The sequence below is a fragment of the Lipotes vexillifer genome, unplaced genomic scaffold (genome assembly GCF_000442215.2).
Source record: "Lipotes vexillifer unplaced genomic scaffold, Lipotes_vexillifer_v1.1 scaffold683, whole genome shotgun sequence".
NCBI classification, from domain to species: Eukaryota; Metazoa; Chordata; class Mammalia; order Artiodactyla; family Lipotidae; genus Lipotes; species Lipotes vexillifer.
This window is the reverse complement of record NW_006779881.1, coordinates 905997-926090: the sequence shown is the minus strand read 5'-3', so window position 1 is coordinate 926090 and position 20094 is coordinate 905997. Positions and strand designations below refer to the sequence as shown.

Here is a 20094-nt window from a genome sequence, read left to right as displayed (position 1 = left end):
AGCACAGGTCACTGCCCCCACCCCTCTTCCGGGGAGCCTGTGCAGCCCGCCACTGCCAGGTTCCCGGGATCCAGGGACAATTTCTCAGGGAGAACACACGGCGGGCCTCAGGCTGGGGCAACGTCACGCCGACTTCTGCCGCCGCAGGACCGCTCCGCACTCCGTGCCCCTCCCTGCCCCCGGCCTGAGAGCGCCAGAGCCCCCGAGTCAGCGGCTCCTTTAACGCCGTCCTGTCTGAGCAAAAAGCAGACGCCCTCCAGCGACCTACACGCAGAGGCAGGGCCAAGTCGAAAGCTGAGCCCCTGTGAGCTGTGAGAACAAAGAAGAAAAAGGGAAATCTCTCCCAGCAGCCTCAGAAACAGCGGATTAAAGCTACACAATCAATTTGATGTACCCTGCCTCTGTGGAATACATGAATAGACAGCGAATCATCCCAAATTGAGGAGGCGGACTTCTAGAGCAAGATCTATGATTTTTTCCCCTTTTCCTCTTTTTGTGAATGTGTATGTGTATGCTTCTGTGTGAGATCTTGTCTGTATAGGTTTGCTTCCACCATTTGTCCCAGCGTTCTATCCGACCATTTTTTTTTTTAATTTTTTTCTTAATAATTAATTTTAATTTAAAGAACTCTGTTATACTTTACCTTCTTTCTATCTTTCCTTCCTTCCTTCCCTTTTTGAGACAACGAATCGTCCCAAATTGAGGAGGTGGACTTGGAGAGCAAGTTTTATGATTTTTTCCACTTTACCTCTTTTTGTGAGGGTATATGTGTATGCTTCTATGTAAGATTTTGTCTCTATAACTTTGCTTCCACCATTTGTCCTAAGGTTCTATCCTTCCCTTTTTTTTTTCCTCTAAATAATTATTTTTTTAATTCAATAACTTTATTATACTTTATTTTATTTTACTGTATCTTCTTTCTTTCTGTATTTTTTCCTTCCTTCCCTCATTCCTTCCTTCCTTCCCTCCTCCCTCCCTCCCTCCTTTCTTTCCTTCTTGCCTTCTTCCTTTCTTTTCTTCTTTCTTTCTTTCTTCCTTCCCTCCTTCCTTCCTTCCCTCCTCTCTTTCTTTCTTTCTTTCTTTCTTTCCTATTTCCTCCTACTTATACTAATTCTCTCTACTTTCTCTCCCTTTTATTCTGAGCCGAGTGGATGAAAGGCTCTTGCTGCTCCAGCCAGGAGTCAGGACTCTGCCTCTGAGGTGGGAGAGCCAACTTCAGAACACTCGTCAAGAAGAGACCTCCCAGCCCCACATAATATCAAACGGCGAAAATCTCCCAGAGATCTCCATCTCAACACCAGCACCCAGCTTCGCTCAACGACCAGCAAGCTACAGTGCTGGACAACCTATGCCAACCATATAGCAAAACAGGAACACAACCCCACCCACTAGCAGAGAGGCTGCCTAAAATCATAATAAGTCCACAGACACCCCAAAACACACCACCAGACGTGGACCTGCCCACTAGAGAGACAAGATCTAGCCTCATACACCACAACACAGCCACTAGTCCCCTCCACCAGGAAGCCTACACAACGCACTGAACCAACCTTAGCCACTGGAGACAGACATCAAAAACAACGGGAGCTACGAACTTGCAGCCTGCAAAAAGGTGAACCCAATCACAGTAAGATAAGCAAAATGAGAAGACAGAAAAACACACAGCAGATGAAGGAGCAGGATAAAAACCCACCAGACCTAACAAATGAAGAGGAAATAGGCAGTCTACCTGAAAAAGAGTTCAGAATAATGATAGTAAAGATGATCCAAAATCTTGGAAATAGAATGGACAAAATGCAAGAAGCAGTTAACAAGGACCTAGAAGAAATAAAGATGAAACAGACAATGATGAACAACACAATAAATGAAATGAAAAATACTCTAGATGGGATCAATAGCAGAATAAATGAGGCAGAAGAACGGATAAGTGACCTGGAAGATAAAATAGTGGAAATAACTACTGCAGAGCAGAATAAAGAAAAAAGAATGAAAAGAACTGAGGACAGTCTCAGAGACCTCTGGGACAACATTAAACGCACCAACATTCGAATTATAGGGGTTCCAGAAGAAGAAGAGAAAAAGAAAGGGACTGAGAAAATATTTGAAGAGATTATAGTTGAAAACTTCCCTAATATGGGAAAGGAAATCGTTAATCAAGTCCAGGAAGCACAGAGAGTCCCATACAGGATAAATTCAAGGAGAAATACGCCAAGACACATATTAATCAAACTGTCAAAAACTAAATACAAAGAAAGCATATTAAAAGCAGCAAGGGAAAAACAACAAATAACACACAAGGGAATCCCCATAAGGTTAACAGCTGATCTCTCAGCAGAAACTCTACAAGCCAGAAGGGAGTGGCAGGACATACTGAAAGTGATGAAGGAGAAAAACCTGCAACCAAGATTACTCTACCCAGCAAGGATCTCATTCAGATTTGATGGAGAAATTAAAACCTTTACAGACAAGCAAAAGCTGAGAGAGTTCAGCACCACCAAACCAGCTTTACAACAAATGCTAAAGGAACTTCTCTAGACAAAAACACAAGAGAAGGAAAAGTCCTATAATAACGAACCCAAAACAATTTAGAAAATGGGAATAGGAACATACATATCGATAATTACCTTAAATGTAAATGGACTAAATGCTCCCACCAAAAGACACAGATTGGCTGAATGGATACAAAAACAAGACCCATATATATGCTGTCTACAAGAGACCCACTTCAGACCTAGAGACACATACAGACTGAAAGTAAGGGGATGGAAAAAGATATTCCATGCAAATGGAAACCAAAAGAAAGCTGGAGTAGCAATTCTCATATCAGACAAAATAGACTTTAAAATAAGGACTATCAGAAGAGACAAAGAAGGACACTACATAATGATTAAGGGATCGATCCAAGAAGAAGATATAACAATTGTAAATATTTATGCACCCAACATAGGAGCACCTCAATACATAAGGCAAAAACTAGCAGCCATAAAAGGGGAAATCGACAGTAACACATTCATAGTAGGGGACTTCAACACCCCACTTTCACCAATGGACAGATCATCCAAAATGAAAATAAATAAGGAAACACAAGCTTTAAATGATACATTAAACAGGATGGACTTAATTGATATTTATAGGACACTCCATCCAAAAACAACAGAATACACATTTTTCTCAAGTGCTCATGGAACATTCTCCAGGATAGATCATATCTTGGGTCACAAATCAAGCCTTGGTAAATTTAAGAAAATTGAAATTATATCAAGTATCTTTTCCGACCACAACGCCATGAGATTAGATATCAATTATAGGAAAAGAGCAGTAAAAAATACAAACACATGGAGGCTAAACAATACACTACTTAGTAACGAAGTGATCACTGAAGAAATCAAAGAGGAAATTAAAAAATACCTAGAAACAAATGACAATGGAGATACAACGACCCAAAACCTATGGGATGCAGCAAAAGCAGTTCTAAGAGGGAAGTTTATAGCAATACAAGCCCACCTTAAGAAGCAGGAAACATCTCGAATAAACAACCTAACCTTGCACCTCAAGCAATTAGAGAAAGAAGAACAAAAAAACCCCAGAGTTAGCAGAAGGAAAGAAATCATAAAAATCAGATCAGAAATAAATGAAAAAGAAATGAAGGAAACAATAGCAAAGATCAATAAAACTAAAAGCTGGTTCTTTGAGAAGATTAACAAAATTGATAAACCATTAGCCAGACTCATCAAGAAAATAAGGGAGAAGACTCAAATCAATAGAATCAGAAATGAAAAAGGAGAAGTAACAACTGACACTGCAGAAATACAAAAAATCATGAGGGATTACTACAAGCAACTCTATGCCAATAAAATGGACAATCTGGAAGAAATGGACAAATTCTTAGAAATGCACAAACTGCCAAGACTGAATCAGGAAGAAATAGAAAATATGAACAGACCAATCACAAACACTGAAATTGAAACTGTGATTAAAAATCTTCCAACAAACAAAAGCCCAGGACCAGATGGCTTCACAGGCGAATTCTATCAAACATTTAGAGAAGAGCTAACACCTATTCTTCTCAAACTCTTCCAAAATATAGCAGAGGGAGGAACACTCCCAAACTCATTCTACGAGGCCACCATCACCTTGATACCAAAACCAGACAAGGATGTCACAAAGAAAGAAAACTACAGGCCAATATCACTGATGAACATAGATGCAAAAATCCTCAACAAAATACTAGCAAACAGAATCCAACAGCACATTAAAAGGATCATACACCATGATCAAGTGGGGTTTATTCCAGGAATGCAAGGATTCTTCAATATACGCAAATCTATCAATGTGATTAACCATATTAACAAATTGAAGGAGAAAAACCATATGATCATCTCAATAGATGCAGAGAAAGCTTTTGACAAAATTCAACACCCATTTATGATAAAAACCCTGCAGAAAGTAGGTGTAGAGGGAACTTTCCTCAATATAATAAAGGCCGTATATGACAAGCCCACAGCCAACATCATCCTCAATGGCGAAAAACTGAAAGCATTTCCACTAAGGTCAGGAACAAGACAAGGTTGCCCACTCTCACCACTCTTATTCAACATAGTTTTGGAAGTTTTAGCCACAGCAATCAGAGAAGAAAAGGAAATAAAAGGAATCCAAATCGGAAAAGAAGAAGTAAAGCTGTCACTGTTTGCAGATGACATGATACTATACATAGAGAATCCTAAAGATGCTACCAGAAAACTACTAGAGCTAATCAATGAATTTGGTAAAGTAGCAGGATACAAAATTAATGCACAGAAATCTCTGGCATTCCTATATACTAATGATGAAAAATCTGAAAGTGAAATCAAGAAAACACTCCCATTTACCATTGCAACAAAAAGAATAAAATATCTAGGAATAAACCTACCTAAGGAGACAAAAGACCTGTATGCAGAAAATTATAAGACACTGATGAAAGAAATTAAAGATGATACAAACAGATGGAGAGATATACCATGTTCTTGGATTGGAAGAATCAACATTGTGAAAATGACTCTACTTCCCAAAGCAATCTATAGATTCAATGCAATCCCTATCAAACTACCACTGGCATTTTTCACAGAACTAGAACAAAAAATTTCACAATTTGTATGGAAACACAAAAGACCCCGAATAGCCAAAGCAATCTTGAGAACAAAAAATGGAGCTGGAGGAATCAGGCTGCCTGACTTCAGACTATACTACAAAGCTACAGTAATCAAGACAGTATGGTACTGGCACAAAAACAGAAAGATAGATCAATGGAATAGGATAGAAAGCCCAGAGATAAACCCATGCACATATGGTCACCTTATCTTTGATAAAGGTGGCAGGAATATACAGTGGAGAAAGGACAGCCTCTTCAATAAGTGGTGCTGGGAAAATTGGATAGGTACATGTAAAAGTATGAGATTAGATCACTCCCTAACACCATACACAAAAATAAGCTCAAAATGGATTAAAGACCTAAATGTAAGGCCAGAAACTATCAAACTCTTAGAGGAAAACATAGGCAGAACACTCTATGACATAAATCACAGCAAGATCCTTCTTGACCCATCTCCTAGAGTAATGGAGATAAAAACAAAAATAAACAAATGGGACCTAATGAAACTTCAAAGCTTTTGCACAGCAAAGGAAACCATAAACAAGACCAAAAGACAGCCCTCAGAATGGGAGAAAATATTTGCAAATGAATCAACTGACAAAGGATTAATCTCTAAAATTTACAGGCAGCTCATGCAGCTCAATAACAAAAAAATAAACAACCCAATCCAAAAATGGGCAGAAGACCTAAATAGACATTTCTCCAAAGAAGATATACAGACTGCCAACAAACACATGAAAGAATGCTCAACATCATTAATCATTAGAGAAATGCAAATCAAAACTACAATGAGATATCATCTCACACCAGTCAGAATGGCCATCATCAAAAAATCTAGAAACAATAAATGCTGGAGAGGGTGTGGAGAAAAGGGAACACTCTTGCACTGCTGGTGGGAATGTGAATTGGTTCAGCCACTATGGAGAACAGTATGGAGGTTCCTTAAAAAACTACAAATAGAACTACCATATGACCCAGCAATCCCACTACTAGGTATATACCCTGAGGAAACCAGAATTCAGAAAGAGTCATGTACCAAAATGTTCATTGCAGCTCTATTTACAATAGCCCGGAGATGGAAACAACCTAAGTGCCCGTCGTCGGATGAATGGATAAAGAAGATGTGGCACATATATACAATGGAATATTACTCAGCCATAAAAAGAAACGAAATTGAGCTATTTGTAATGAGGTGGATAGATCTAGAGTCTGTCATACAGAGTGAAGTAAGTCAGAAAGAGAAGGACAAATACCGTATGCTAACACATATATATGGAATTTAAGAAAAAAAAATGTTATGAAGAACCTAGGGGTAAAACAGGAATAAAGACAGAGACCTACTGGAGAACAGACTTGAGGATATGGGGAGGGGGAAGGGTGAGGTGTGTTAGGGCGAGAGAGAGACATGGACATATATATACTAACAAACGTAAGGTAGATAGCCAGTGGGAAGCAGCCGCATGGCACAGGGAAACCGGCTCGGTTCTTTGTGGCTGTCTGGAGGGGTGGGATAGGGAGGGTGGGAGGGAGGGAGACAAAGAGGGAAGAGATATGGGAACATATGTATATGTATAACTGATTCACTCTGTTATAAAGCAGAAACTAACACACCACTGTAAAGCAATTATACCCCAATAAAGATGTTAAAAAAAAAAAAAAAGACTAGAATACTGAAAAACAACTGCATATGCAGGGAAAGTTAGAACGTGACCACCCATGCCAAAAAAAAAAAGCGCAGGCTCAGAGAAAACCTGAAAAGATCTTAAGTTTAAACCTTAAGTTGATCCTCAGCACAAGGATAACCTGTAACAATCAAAAAAAACAAAACAGTAACAAAATCCTGCAAACCCTTGGGAAGAGGAAGAATCTGATTTCCACAGGTACCACATTAATAGATTCATGTGTATAGTTTTCAACAAAAACAACAAAAAAATCACAAGGCATAAAAATAAACAGGAAAGTATGGCCCATTCAAAGCAAAAACAAATCCACAGAAACTGTCCTTGAAAAAAATCCTAATGGCAGATCTACTACACAAAGATTTTAAAACAACTTTACAGATGTTCAAAGACTAAAGGAAGATGTGGAGAAAATTAAGAAAGCAATGCATAAACACAATGAAATATCAACAAAGAGACAGAAAACATAAAAAGAAACCAAAAAGAAATTCTGGAACTGAAAAGTACAATAACTGAAATTAAAAATTCACCTAAGGGACTCAAAGAAGAACAGGCAGAAGAATGAATCAGCAAATGTGACGATAGGATAGGACAATGGAAATTATCAAGGCTGATTAACAGAAAAAAAAAAGACTGAAGAAAAGCAAACAGAGCCAAAGAGACCTATGAGACACTATCAAGCAGACCAATTATGCATTGTGGGAGTCCTAGGAGAAGAGAGAGAAGAGGGGGCCGAAAGAATATCTGAACAAATAAGAGCCAAAAACTTCCCAAATTTGATGAAAGACAGGAATATAAACATCCAAGAAGCTCAGCGAACTCCAGGTAAGATGAAGTCAAAGGGACCCACACCAAGACACATTATCATCACATTTTCAAAAGCCAAAATATAGAGAGAATCCTGAAAGCAGCAAGAGAGAAGTGCCTTGTCACATATAAGGGATCCTCAATAAGATTATAAGCAGATTTCTCATCAGAAATTTTACAGGCCAGAGGTAGTGGGCCAGTCTATTCAAAGTGCTAAAAGAAAAGTGTCAACAAAGAATCCTATACCTGGTAAAAGTGTCCTTTCAAGAGTGAGAGAGAAATTAAGACATTCCCAGATAAATAAAAGCTAAGAGAGTTTGTTACTGTTAGACCTGCCTCGGAAGATAATGCTCAAGAGAGTCCTGCAGGAAGAAATGAAAGGACACTACACAGTAACACAAAGCCGTATGAAAAAAGTAAAGATCTCAATGAAGGTAAATATGTGGGCAATTATAGAGACAGCATTAGCGTAACAATGATTTTTGACTCCACTTTTTGTTCTACACATGATTTAAGAGGCTAAAATGTTTTCTAAAAACTATTAGTATAAAAGCTCATATTATTGTAACTTTGGCTTGTAACTTCACATATTGTTGTCTACATGATTTAAGAGATTAATGCATTTGAAATAATTATTAGTATATGTTTTGGGCCACACAATGTAGAAAAATGTAATTTTGAGACATCAACAACCAAAAGAGGTGGAGGTGGAGCCAAAAAGGAGCGGAGTTTTTGCATGTTATAGAAGTTACATTGGTATAAATTTAAATTAGAGTGTAGTAACTTTAGTATGTTAAATGCAATCCCCAAGGTAACCACAAAGAGCTACAGAACATACACAAGAAGAAATGAGAAAGGAATTTCAACATTTCACTACAAAAAATCAACTAAACACAAACTAAGACAGTAATGCAGGAAATAAGGGACAAAAAAGCTACAAGCCACAGCAAAGAAATAGCAAAATACAGAAGTCACTCCTTACCAGTAATTCTTTTAAATATAAATGGATTAAGCCCTCCAATCAAAAGACAGAATTGGCAGAATTGGATAAGAACACATGACCCAACCATATGCTGACTATAGAAGACTCACTTTGTGATCCAAAGACACAAACAGATTGAAAGTGAAAGGATGAAAAAAGATATTCCATGCAAATAGTAACCAAAGGAGAACAGGGATTGTTGTACTAATACCAGACAAAATAGACTTTAAATCAAAAAGTGTTACAAGAGATGTCTTCTTGCAAAGAAGGACATTATATATCAACAAAAGGTGCAATACAGCAAGAAGACAGAACAATTACAAACATTTATGCACCTAATAACATGCTGCAAAACATATGAAGCAAAAACTGGCAGAACTGAAAGGAGAAATAAACAGCTCTACAATTACAGTTGGAGACTTAAATACCCATTATCTCAATAATGGATAGAATTAACCAGACAGAAGATAAGCAAATAGAGGATTTAACACAATAAATCCACCTGATCTAACAGGCATATATAGAACATTCTACCCAACAACAACAGCAAACACATTCTTCTCAAGTGCACATGGGACATTTTCCAGAACAGACCATATGTTAGGCTATAAATCAAGTCTCAATAGATTTTAAGTGATAGGTACCATACAAAGTATCTTCTCTGACCACAGCAGGATGAAGTCAGAAATCAAAAACAGAAGTAAAAATGGAAAATTATCAGATCTGTGGAAATTAAACAACACACACTTAACCAATGGATTAAAGAAGAAATTACAAGGGGAATTAGAACATACTTAGAGATGAAGGAAAACAAAAATACAACATACCAAAGCTTACAGGAAACAGCAAAAGCAGTGTTAAGGGGGAAATTTATAGCTATAAAGACTTACATTAAAAAACAGACCTAAAAAAGAAGAAGAAACCAAACCCAAAGCTAACAGAAAGGAAGAAATAATAAAGATTAGAGCAGAGATAAATGAAATAGAGAACATAAAAACATTAGAGAAAAATCTTTAACACCAAAAGTTGGTTCTTTGAAAAAAAATCAACGAAGCTGACAAACCTTTAACTAAATGGACTAAGAAAAAAGGACTCAAATTACTAAAATGAGAATTGAAAGTGGTGACATTACTATTGATTCTACAGAAATAAAAAGGATAAGAGAGTTCTTTGAACAACTGTATACCAACAAACTGGACAACTTAGATGAAACAAATTCCTAGAAACACAAAATCAACACAGACTGAATCATGAAGAAAGACAAAAATCTGAATAGACCTATAACGAATAAGAAGATTGAATACTTAATCAAAAATTTCCTGTACAAAGAAAATCCCTGGATCTGATAGCTTCATGGGTGAATTCTACCAAACATTTAAAGAACTAAAACTACAGACCAATATCCCTTATGAACCTTGATGCAAAAATTCTCAAGACAATAGCAAAATGAATTCAGTAACATGATAGAAGCATTATGCACACCATGCATGACCAAGTGAGATTTATTCCTGGAATACAAGAACAGTTCAACATATGAAAACTGACCAGTGTAATATACCACATTAACAGAATGAAGGGGATAAAAACCCACATGATCATCTCAACTGACACAGAAAAAGTATTCAACAGAAGTCAACACCTTTCATGATAAAAACACTCAACAAATTAGGAATAGAAGGAAACTACTTCAACATAACAAAAGCCATGTAAGAAAATCCCATAGTGAACCTCATATTCAGTGGTGAAAGACTGAAAGCTTTTCCTCTAAGATCAGGAACAAAGCAAAGATGTCCGCTTTCACCACTTCTATTCAACACAGTACTGGAAGTCCTAGCCAGAGCAATTAGGCAAGAAAGAGAAATAAAAGGCATCCAAACTAAAAAGGGAGAAGTAAATTTATCTCTGTTCACAGATATAATCTCATACATAAAAATCCCTAAAGATTACTCACAGAAAAACTGTTAGAATAAATGAATTCAGCAAAGTAGTAGGATACAAAGTCAAAATTCAGTCACATTTCTATATACAAACAATGAACAATCTAAAAGGGAAATTACAATAACAATTCCATTTTTCAATGAGATCTAAAAGAATAAACTACTCAGGAATAAATTAATTACAGATGAAAAACTTGTACAATGAAAACTAAAAAACATTGCTGAAGAAATTAAAGAAGACATAAATAAACAGAAATGCATCTCATATTCATGGACTGCAAGACAATATTGTTAAGATGTCAAAGCAATCTACAGATTCAATGTAATCCATATCAAAAATCTCAATGACTTTTTTTGCAGAAATAAAAAATCCCATCCTAAAATTTATATGGAAGCTCATGGGACTGTGAATAGCCAAAACTATCCTGAAAAAGAACAGCAAAGCTGGAAGACTCACACTTCCTGATTTCAAAACTTACTACAGAGCTGCTACAGTCAGACAGTGTTCTGGCATAAAGACCAATGGAACAGAACAGAGAACCCAGCAATACACACATATATAGTCAAAATGATTTTTGACAAGGTGTCAACACCATTCAATGGGGAAAAGACAGTCTTTCAAGAAATGGTAATAGGAAAACTGGATATCCACACACAAAAGAAACTGGACCCTTACATAACACCATATACAAAAATTCACTCAAAATGGGTCAGACTTACATGTAAGACCTAAAACTTTAAAACTCTTAGAAGAAAACAGAGGGCAAGAGCTTCATGACATTGAATTCCATAATGATTTCTTGGATACTATACCAAAGGCATACACAACAAAAGAAGGAAAAAAAAAGACACTAACAACACAGTAGAAAAGAAAACAAAAGAATGGGAGAAAATATTTGCAAATCATATATCTGGTAAGGAGTTAATACCCAGAAATATAGAGAATTCCTAAAACTCAGCAGCAACAAAAACCCAATCAAGAAATGGGCAAAGCTATTAAAAAAAAAATAACAAATGTTGGTGAGGATAGAGAAAATGGAACCCTTATGACTGTTAGTGGAAATGTAAAATGGTACAGCTACTGCGAAAAACAGTATGATGGTTCCTCAAAAAATGAAACATACAATTACCATAGGATCTAGCAATTCCACTTGAGTATATACCCAAAATAATTGAAAGCAGGGTCTTGAAAATATCTGTACACTCATGCTCACAGCAACATTATTCACAATAGTTAAAACATGGCAGCAACCCAAGTGTTCATTAACAGATGAATGGATAAGCAAAATGTGGTATGTATTATATATACAATAGCCTTAAAAATAGCCTTATACATGCATTCAGCCTTAAAAATGAAGAAAATTCTAACATATGCTACAATATGGATGAACCCTGAAGACATTATGCTAAGTGACAGCCACAAAAAGACAAACATTGTATGATTCCACTTATACGAGGTACTTAGAATAGTTAAAACTCAAGACACAAAAAGTGGAATGTTGGTTGCCACGGGCTGGTGAAGGGATGAAATGGGTGGAGAGGTCTTGTTGAATAAGTATAGAGTATCTGCTTTACAAAAATGAAAAGAGTTACAGAGATGGATGGTGTTGATAATTGCACAACATTATGACATTATGAATGTATTTAAATACCACTGAACTGCACACTTAAGGATGACTGGGACAGTGAATTTTTTGTGTATTTTACAATAAAAATAAAGTTTTTGAAATTTATTTTAACAGGAACCAAAAAAGAAGTGACGAGAGAGAGAGAGAGAGAGAGAGAAAGCTAAAGAGTTATTAAAAAAAAAAAAAGTTTAGTGGCTTAGTATCTGGCACATGGAGGGCATTCAATAAATTCAGTTAATACTAAGTACCTCCTATATATGCCAGGCATTAAATGAGGCTCCTCTATGAATATGATTTATGAAATGAATAAGTCACCAAAATCACACAACCACTGAGATTTTCAAGTTAGGTAAGCTATTCAAGTGGAAGAAGCAAAGATGGAAGGTTTCTTTTGTATGAAAAGAAACAAATGGAGATTTCACAAAAAGGACTAGGGATCTTGAGAACTTAGAAAGACCAAGTATGTGAAATAATTTAGGATAATGACTGAAGGAAGCCACTCAGGATAGAAAAGAGAGCTTTTTAGCATCAACTCTAAAAACAAGACAATGTACAGAAAAGAAGTCAACTTGGAGATAAAGGCATCAAGAAATTAAAATGAAGAGAGAAAGAACTTGGATATTAAACACAGAATGTAAACTTGAGAAAACTGTAGACTCTGCAATCAGAGTAAATGAGATGGCTACAAGGGTAAAAAATAAAGGAAGAAAGTGAGATGAAAAAATACAAAGCACAAATTTTGAGTTCAGAGTAAAACATAAATGAGACTACCGTTATGTATACTCTTCACATACACTCTGAACTTTAATTTTTTTTAACATTCTTAGAAGATATATAAAGATATGTTGATTTTCATTGCAAGTCTATATAAATTTAAATTGGTAACACCTCATAACTATGTTCTTATTAAAATTAAAATGTACATATCTTTAAGACATTTAATTCTTGTTCGGTAACTTGAAAGGTTAAAGTTCACAAAGGAAAGCCAATTATAAACAATAAAATAATCATGTAAATCATGACAGAAAAATATACAGTCTCTTTTATCTCAATTTTTCTAAGATATATCTTAAATTACTTGATTTCATTCCTTAGAAATAAAAAGATATAAATGGATCACTGCTATCATTAACAACATATCAAGTTGCCCCAGACAGTTATTGAATTTCATATGAATGAGAAAAAGAGAAAATCAAGAAGATAATTAAATCCATACCTGTTCCAATGTGTTGGGAAGGTTTTGTTGGATGCATGGCACCATGACAGACATTCTGCTGAACATTACTCTGTGAGTGGATAAGGCCAGTTTGTGTAAAGAACTGATTAAGAGAAGAACAGAGATCAGCAAATTGAACCTGATCTAAAGACCAGTTCTTGAGATCTGCCTGTCTCATACTCTCCATCAAACCTATGAGGAAAGCATTAGAAATACAGTTAGCATGGTTCTGCAAACACTGCAAAGAAAATAGCACTTCTTTTTTCCAGCCCTCAAAATTTCCACTGGTAATCTTCTGCCCATGCAATGAAGAATGACATTTTAAAAATTATTCAAAATCTGATTCTTTTAAATGTGGCCAAATTTCCTTCAGAACTCGTCTATGAACCTCCACTACATCAACTGGCTGAAAGGCTTCATTATGAATTTTGCAAAGTGTTGTTTTTAAGCATACTACCAACTGCAAAAGAAACACTATATAAGGAGATACTTATTTCCACTAAAAAGAGACTTAAAATCTATTCAAAAACACATGATATGTGTATTTGGTTATAAGTCAGAAGGAACCAATACTCACCTTGGAACTGTGAAAGGTCTACATCTGACCAATTAACACTGCTGGCGATTCGACAGCTTTCTTTTAGCATATCAAGTGTTGCATACCAATCATTTGAAACACCTATAAAAATAATATCGGCAGTCTTATAAATCTTGGATAGCGGAAGTTTGAGCTGGCCTTACTCCTGATATTGGCCGATCCCTATTCAGTTTTACAAATGGATTCAAACCCATTATATCATGCATTGGGGCAATCTGCTCTGTGAGACAGGCAGGAAAGGTATTATCTCCCTGCATTTTACAAACAAAAGAAATTGAACCTAGAGAGGAGGCATGACTTAGCAAGGCCACTACGATGAATCCAAGACTTGAACCCAGCTGTACTCCGCACCATTCCAAGAGGCCCCATTCACCTTGTAGTCTATGTCTGTGGTACCCTCTGGAGTTCTGCAGTGCAGAGACTGCCTGGTCTGTGAGCAATATCAGTTAAGCACCTCACCAGAAACCATCAAGACCTATCTTAAGAGCAACAGACATTTTTTTTTCTTTTAAAATCAGGGTATGAATCTATCATTCTAAATGAAATACTTGGCAGGAATATGCAAAGGAAGAAAAAGTGGGAACATTCACTGAATATGTAAATGCAAGGTACTAGACCGGGCATTTCATATTTTGTATCCTCAATATGATCTTCATAACAACACTGTACACCAGTGTTGTTCTACAGCTAACAAAATAATAAGACCAAAAGAGTTAATGCACCAAAGGTCATAAAAAGCCATAATGAGTATTCGAATACAGGTCTTTCAGACATAAATCTATACTCTTTCTTCTATACCACACTAAATCACAATAGATCGCAGACAGACTGTGCATTCCACTCTTCTTTCAAACGCTCACGAAAACACTTGTTTTCCAGAAGGACAAAAGAGTTAAAACCAAAACCTGCAGGGGTTGCTGAGTTTGCCTATGTTACCACATAAATTGTAATCAAGACAATAACCAGGGGCTTCCCTGGTGCACAGTGGTTGAGAGTCCGCCTGCCGATGCAGGGGACGCGGGTTCGTGCCCCGGTCCGGGAGGATCCCACATGCCACAGAGCAGCTGGGCCCGTGAGCCATGGCCACTGAGCCTGCGCGTCCAGAGCCCATGCTCCGCAACGGGAGGGCCACAACAGTGAGAGGCACGCGTACAGAAAAAAAAAAAGGTGAATCTATAGACTGAAGGACTTAACAACTCTAGGACTATGGCAAGGAAACACAAAAGAAGATGGATAAGAAGAGTACTGGTAGAAAATATATATAAGCCCCAGATAACAGATCCAAATTCACAGTTAGCCAAACACACGTCAGAAGACAAAAACTTACCAGAATTACAGGATACCTGTTGTGGGGGAGGGGGTGCCTGATGTGTTAACGTCTGGTGCTGATGGTTCGGATGGTGCTGTACGTGCTGGTGTGGAGAGGGATGCTGGGGGTGAGGGGACTGGAGCTGGCTGTGTTGCTGCGGGTGTGGTGCTGGATGCTGGGGACGCTGTGGATGCTGTGGTAAACCATGCGGTCGATGGGACGGATGTGGAGACGGCTGTGTGTGCATCTGGGGGTGGGACAGTGAGACCTGTGCAACCGAATTACTGCCTGTGGTGTTGAGGCCACTGCCATGATTGTTGGTCAGGCTGCTTTGGTTGCTGTGTGGGTGAGAGCTCACTGTACTGCCAGGAGAGTGCTGATAGGAACAAGAAGTGTGGGACTGCTGGGAAGATTCAGAAGGGATGTTCATCAAACCTGAAAACAGACAAAGCAAGATCACTGATGGTCAGATTTCAGTTATACCTTATGACAAACATTTGCAAAATTATTTACAGAGCAAAGGTATAAGCTGTCAGGAAGCAATTTTGGTTCAGTTTAGCAAGTACTGATAGAGTATCCACCATACCCTGGGCTCTGGGGCTACCAAGAAAAAAACATCATCCTCTGCCCTCAAGTAGCTCATGGTCCAGTGGAAGAGACAGACACTTGAGGAGATTACGTCCAACACTGTAAATACTAAGGCAAAAGTATACAGAGGGAATACAGGAACTCTGCTTCTTCCCCGTTTTACCTAGGAAGGGGCTCTGAATACAGAGAAGCCTTCCTTGAAAAGGCAATATCTGGCTTGAGTCTTGAAAGATGAGTAAAATGTTAAGGGAGAAGTGGGAGAGGTGTTGGGTCACATTGAGGATGGTTCTCTATAGGCCTGAAGACCTTTGACAAAAGAGGAGGGTAGAAATAACGCCCAGTTATTTCTGATCTCTTTCTCTGACTACTCCAAAAACTTTAAGTCCAAGATGGCTAGAATCCTTAAGATTAAGCAAAACATCTCCACTGCTCTTTTTCATTACTTTTATGGAACATTCTTGAGACAGACACAGTTTAGGGGTTAAGATTACATATTTCTTAACACCAGAAAAGAGGAATTAAAATCTCTGCACTATAATTTACACACTTGGTAACTCTGGAGAATTATTAACCTCTCCAAGCCATAATTACCTCGATTATAAATGGGTATGATAATAGTACCTGCTTCGTAGAGTTGTTGATTACATGCCATGGTACAAGCGCAGGCTGTAGGCTTAGCTCAGTAAATATTAGCCGCTATGATGATAATGATGATTAGGCCAGAAGTGCTTAATGTTAAAAATAATGTATGTTTGGTTTGCAGGTAGGCACTCACTTTAACAAACCTTATTGCAACATGTGGTTCTATATAACTACACTATTTTCATATCCCAGAAGATAACATATAATGTTTTGCTGAACCAAACACAAAAAAGTTTTGCTTAAATGAAATGAAAATAAAGTCCCATACCATACTGTCAGTCAATAAAAGAATCAAAAATTTTAAACAAAAATAAAAGTATTCTCATACTTGTTATTAGGAGTAAAATTATATCAGAGTACATTATAAGATAATCTCAAAACATAATAAATTAAGGTTTTATAGGTAGAAGTGTTAATAAAAGTGCTTGCCTTAACCCTGGGAAAAATGTCATTTACAGGGAATCTACAGGGTTACTACAATAAGATGAAAGAAAGCAGTTATTTCATTATCTATTTCCAATAAAGTCCTAACATTTTAAGAGGGCACCCAGATATAATCTCTACCAACATTTTTTTTTTTTTTTTTCAGTACGCGGGCCTCTCACTGTTGCGGCCTCTCCCGTTGCGGAGCACAGGCTCCGGACACGCAGGCTCAGCAGCCATGGCTCACGGGCCCAGCTGCTCCGCGGCATGTGGGATCTTCCTGGACAAGGGCACGAACCAATGTCCCCTGCATTGGCAGGCGGACTCTCAACCACTGCACCACCAGGGAAGCCCTCTACCAACATTTTTAATCCCAAATTGTTTTTAAAATAAAACAAAACGTCTTTCAGAAGCCCAGTATGTAAAACTAATAAATGTAAAGTTGTTTTCTGGGAACCCATGAAAAGAAACCTGTTAGGTCTCCCTCTTCATCTGCACCCTTCTCTCTGAAACCTCCAGAAAACCCAACAGTTCCAAAGAGAACAATTTGGAAAGCACTGATCTAGTCTAATCTTCACTGTACAATGGGAACGCTTAGGTCTAAAGAGGTGAAGTTAACTCAGTTGACTTGATGGTAGAACCTGGACTAGAACCCAGAATTCCTATCGATATTCTTTTCTTTTTTTATTAGTGTAATGAAATAGCATTATGGGTTTCAGAAACTGTCGCCATTGTTATTTCAAAGCAAGTATTTTTCTACTATGATCAGCAAAGCTGGATCTGCTTAGCAAAGTCTTAGTTCTATTTTTTTGTACTTTTATAGAAAATTTAATATAAAATTTGAGAAAATACATGACACTTTAACCAGAAAACCAACTTCCTAAACAAACTACTGATATTCATCAATATATATAACACTTACATATAACATTAACTTTCATAATATCTGACAATGATGTGTATTAAAATGTAAACTCTTTAAAGGCAGGGATTTTTGTCTATTTTGTCTACTGCCGTGAGGTAAACCCTCTGAGTTGGGGTATAAGTAGTCAATCTGCCAAACAAAGCAATGCTTCAATGTTTGAGTTCCCAACAATTTCTGACTAGTGTTTGTTCTATGGTGGAACAAGACACCTTGATCCTATTAAATGACTCTGATTAAAATTAAACCAGCAGGGGAGGGCTTCCCTGGTGGCGCAGTGGTTGAAAGTCCGCCTGCCAATGCAGGGGACACAGGTTCGTGCCCCGGTCCGGGAAGATCCCGCATGCCGTGGAGCGGGTAGGCCCGTGAGCCATGGCCGCTGAGCCTGCACGTCTGGAGCCTGTGCTCCGCAACGGGAGAGGCCACAACAGTGAGAGGCCCATGTACCACAAAACAAACAAAAACAAAAAAAATTAAACCAGCAGCTAATAGGACAGTAATACATAATAGCAACAATCTAGCATTTGGTTGAGATAATAGTACATCTCAACCAGTATCACTTTTAGTGTTAAATCTGACTTAAGTATGTTGTACAAAATAATAACCACTAACCAATGTGTTCACTTATAAGTGCCATACATGAAATTGCAAATTTGGTGCTACCATATTCCAAAAGTTATCTCTTTGCTAACAGCAGTCAGAACAAAAAGCAAGGCACATCTGTTCTTGTGGTGCAACATTTACCACTCAAACACTTGACATGCTAGACATCACTAATTAATCATGGCAGTCTTTCCCACATGGCATAAATGCAGTATCAGAATCCTTTAACACAATGCTTCAGGACACCACTAGTAATCAAACGAAGTAGGCATGCATGAAGAGATAGATTTATCTGCCATTCTTGTGCTATGATAAAAATATATACAGACTATAGTAAAGGCACAAAGAACCTTCAATCCTTATCATGATGGTAATGTTCTAAGATTAAGGAACTATAACAGCTGCAATGTGAAAATAATTCTTTAAAAAATTTCAATAAAAAATTACAGAACAGGTATTAAAAAACTCACCTTGTTGACTAAGTGACTGCTCAAAAACTGACTTATAAAGGCTCCGAAATGAGGCACTGAGATCTTCAAAATTATATTCTGAGAAAAGTAGTTGTTTGTCTCGGTCTGGAAGGTTGTACTGTGGCTGTTGTTGAGGAGTTAATGACTGAGAGACTGGTTCTGGATGATTTGTCACCTAACATTAAAAGAAAAAAACTACTAATTTAGTAGCTCTATATCAGAATTGGTTTATTAGATATGATATAAAACTGGAAATATCAGAACAGTTATTAGAATCCAAAGGAATTAACTTCCCTGTCTGGCTTTCCAATCGTTAACTTAGGTCTTGAAGAATCTCAGAAATCTAATCCAACCTCCACATTTCACAGTAGGGGGGAAGAATTCCAAGTTAAAGGACCTTCCCAAGGTCATAATAAGTGATAAGCTAAGCTTGGAACCCTTCCAGTTTCTGTGGAGTCTTCATCTTGATTTCCACAGAAGCAATTTCATCTCAAACTCACTATACTCTGAAACTACTAACATTTCTCATTCATTTATTCAATTAATCTTTAAGTATTTAAACTCAAATACTGTGAGTCAGGTTGTATGGCACTGCCCAAAGCAGCAAGGAACTTCAACACACCTAACTCTTCACTGTAGGTAAATTTTTCTTTTTTAAATGAAACTTAAGGAAAATAAGAAATGAAGGGTAAAAGACAAAGGAGATTCTGAGAAAAACAGAATAGATCAGGGCCTCGAGCTATGCAAGGAAAAAGAGCACCATGAACACCTAAAAAATAAGAATTATCTCTGAAGACAGCACAACTAGAAATAAAATAAAACATGATCAGCAATATATCTTAAAGATCATACCAAGCAGTAACAAACTACCATTTGGTTTAGTGTTTTGAAAAAATTAAGATATGAACACTGGCTATAAATTTATGCAGCCTTTCAAAATGATGCTCACAAGGAGTCTACAATGACGTGGAAAAATATGAGCTTTGTGTAGGGGAATGGCTCCACCACTGGCACATGACTTCATCATTACTAAGTACTTTAATTCACCACCTGATCAGCTAAATATGTAATGTTTTTCAGGAAGGGTGCATGAAAACAAGGGTAGGATGCTTTCTAAACTCTGTGTACCAAAGAATTAATGTCTTTTTCTTGACTTCACAAC

The 20094-nt window shown here is 37.3% G+C and overlaps 1 protein-coding gene across 1 annotated transcript in view; it reads right to left on the bottom strand.

Moving 5' to 3' along the window:
• The window catches only part of FOXJ3 (forkhead box J3), a gene marked incomplete at its 5' end in the record, with an annotated part of 112753 nt that overhangs the window by 6640 nt on the left and 86019 nt on the right, over window positions 1-20094 (bottom strand). Inside the window, 4 exons of the mRNA XM_007453019.1 lie at window positions 13378-13569; window positions 13955-14056; window positions 15303-15719; window positions 18933-19107. Coding sequence (XP_007453081.1) covers window positions 13378-13569; window positions 13955-14056; window positions 15303-15719; window positions 18933-19107 — 886 coding nt within the window. The remainder of the gene's footprint in view (window positions 1-13377; window positions 13570-13954; window positions 14057-15302; window positions 15720-18932; window positions 19108-20094) is intronic.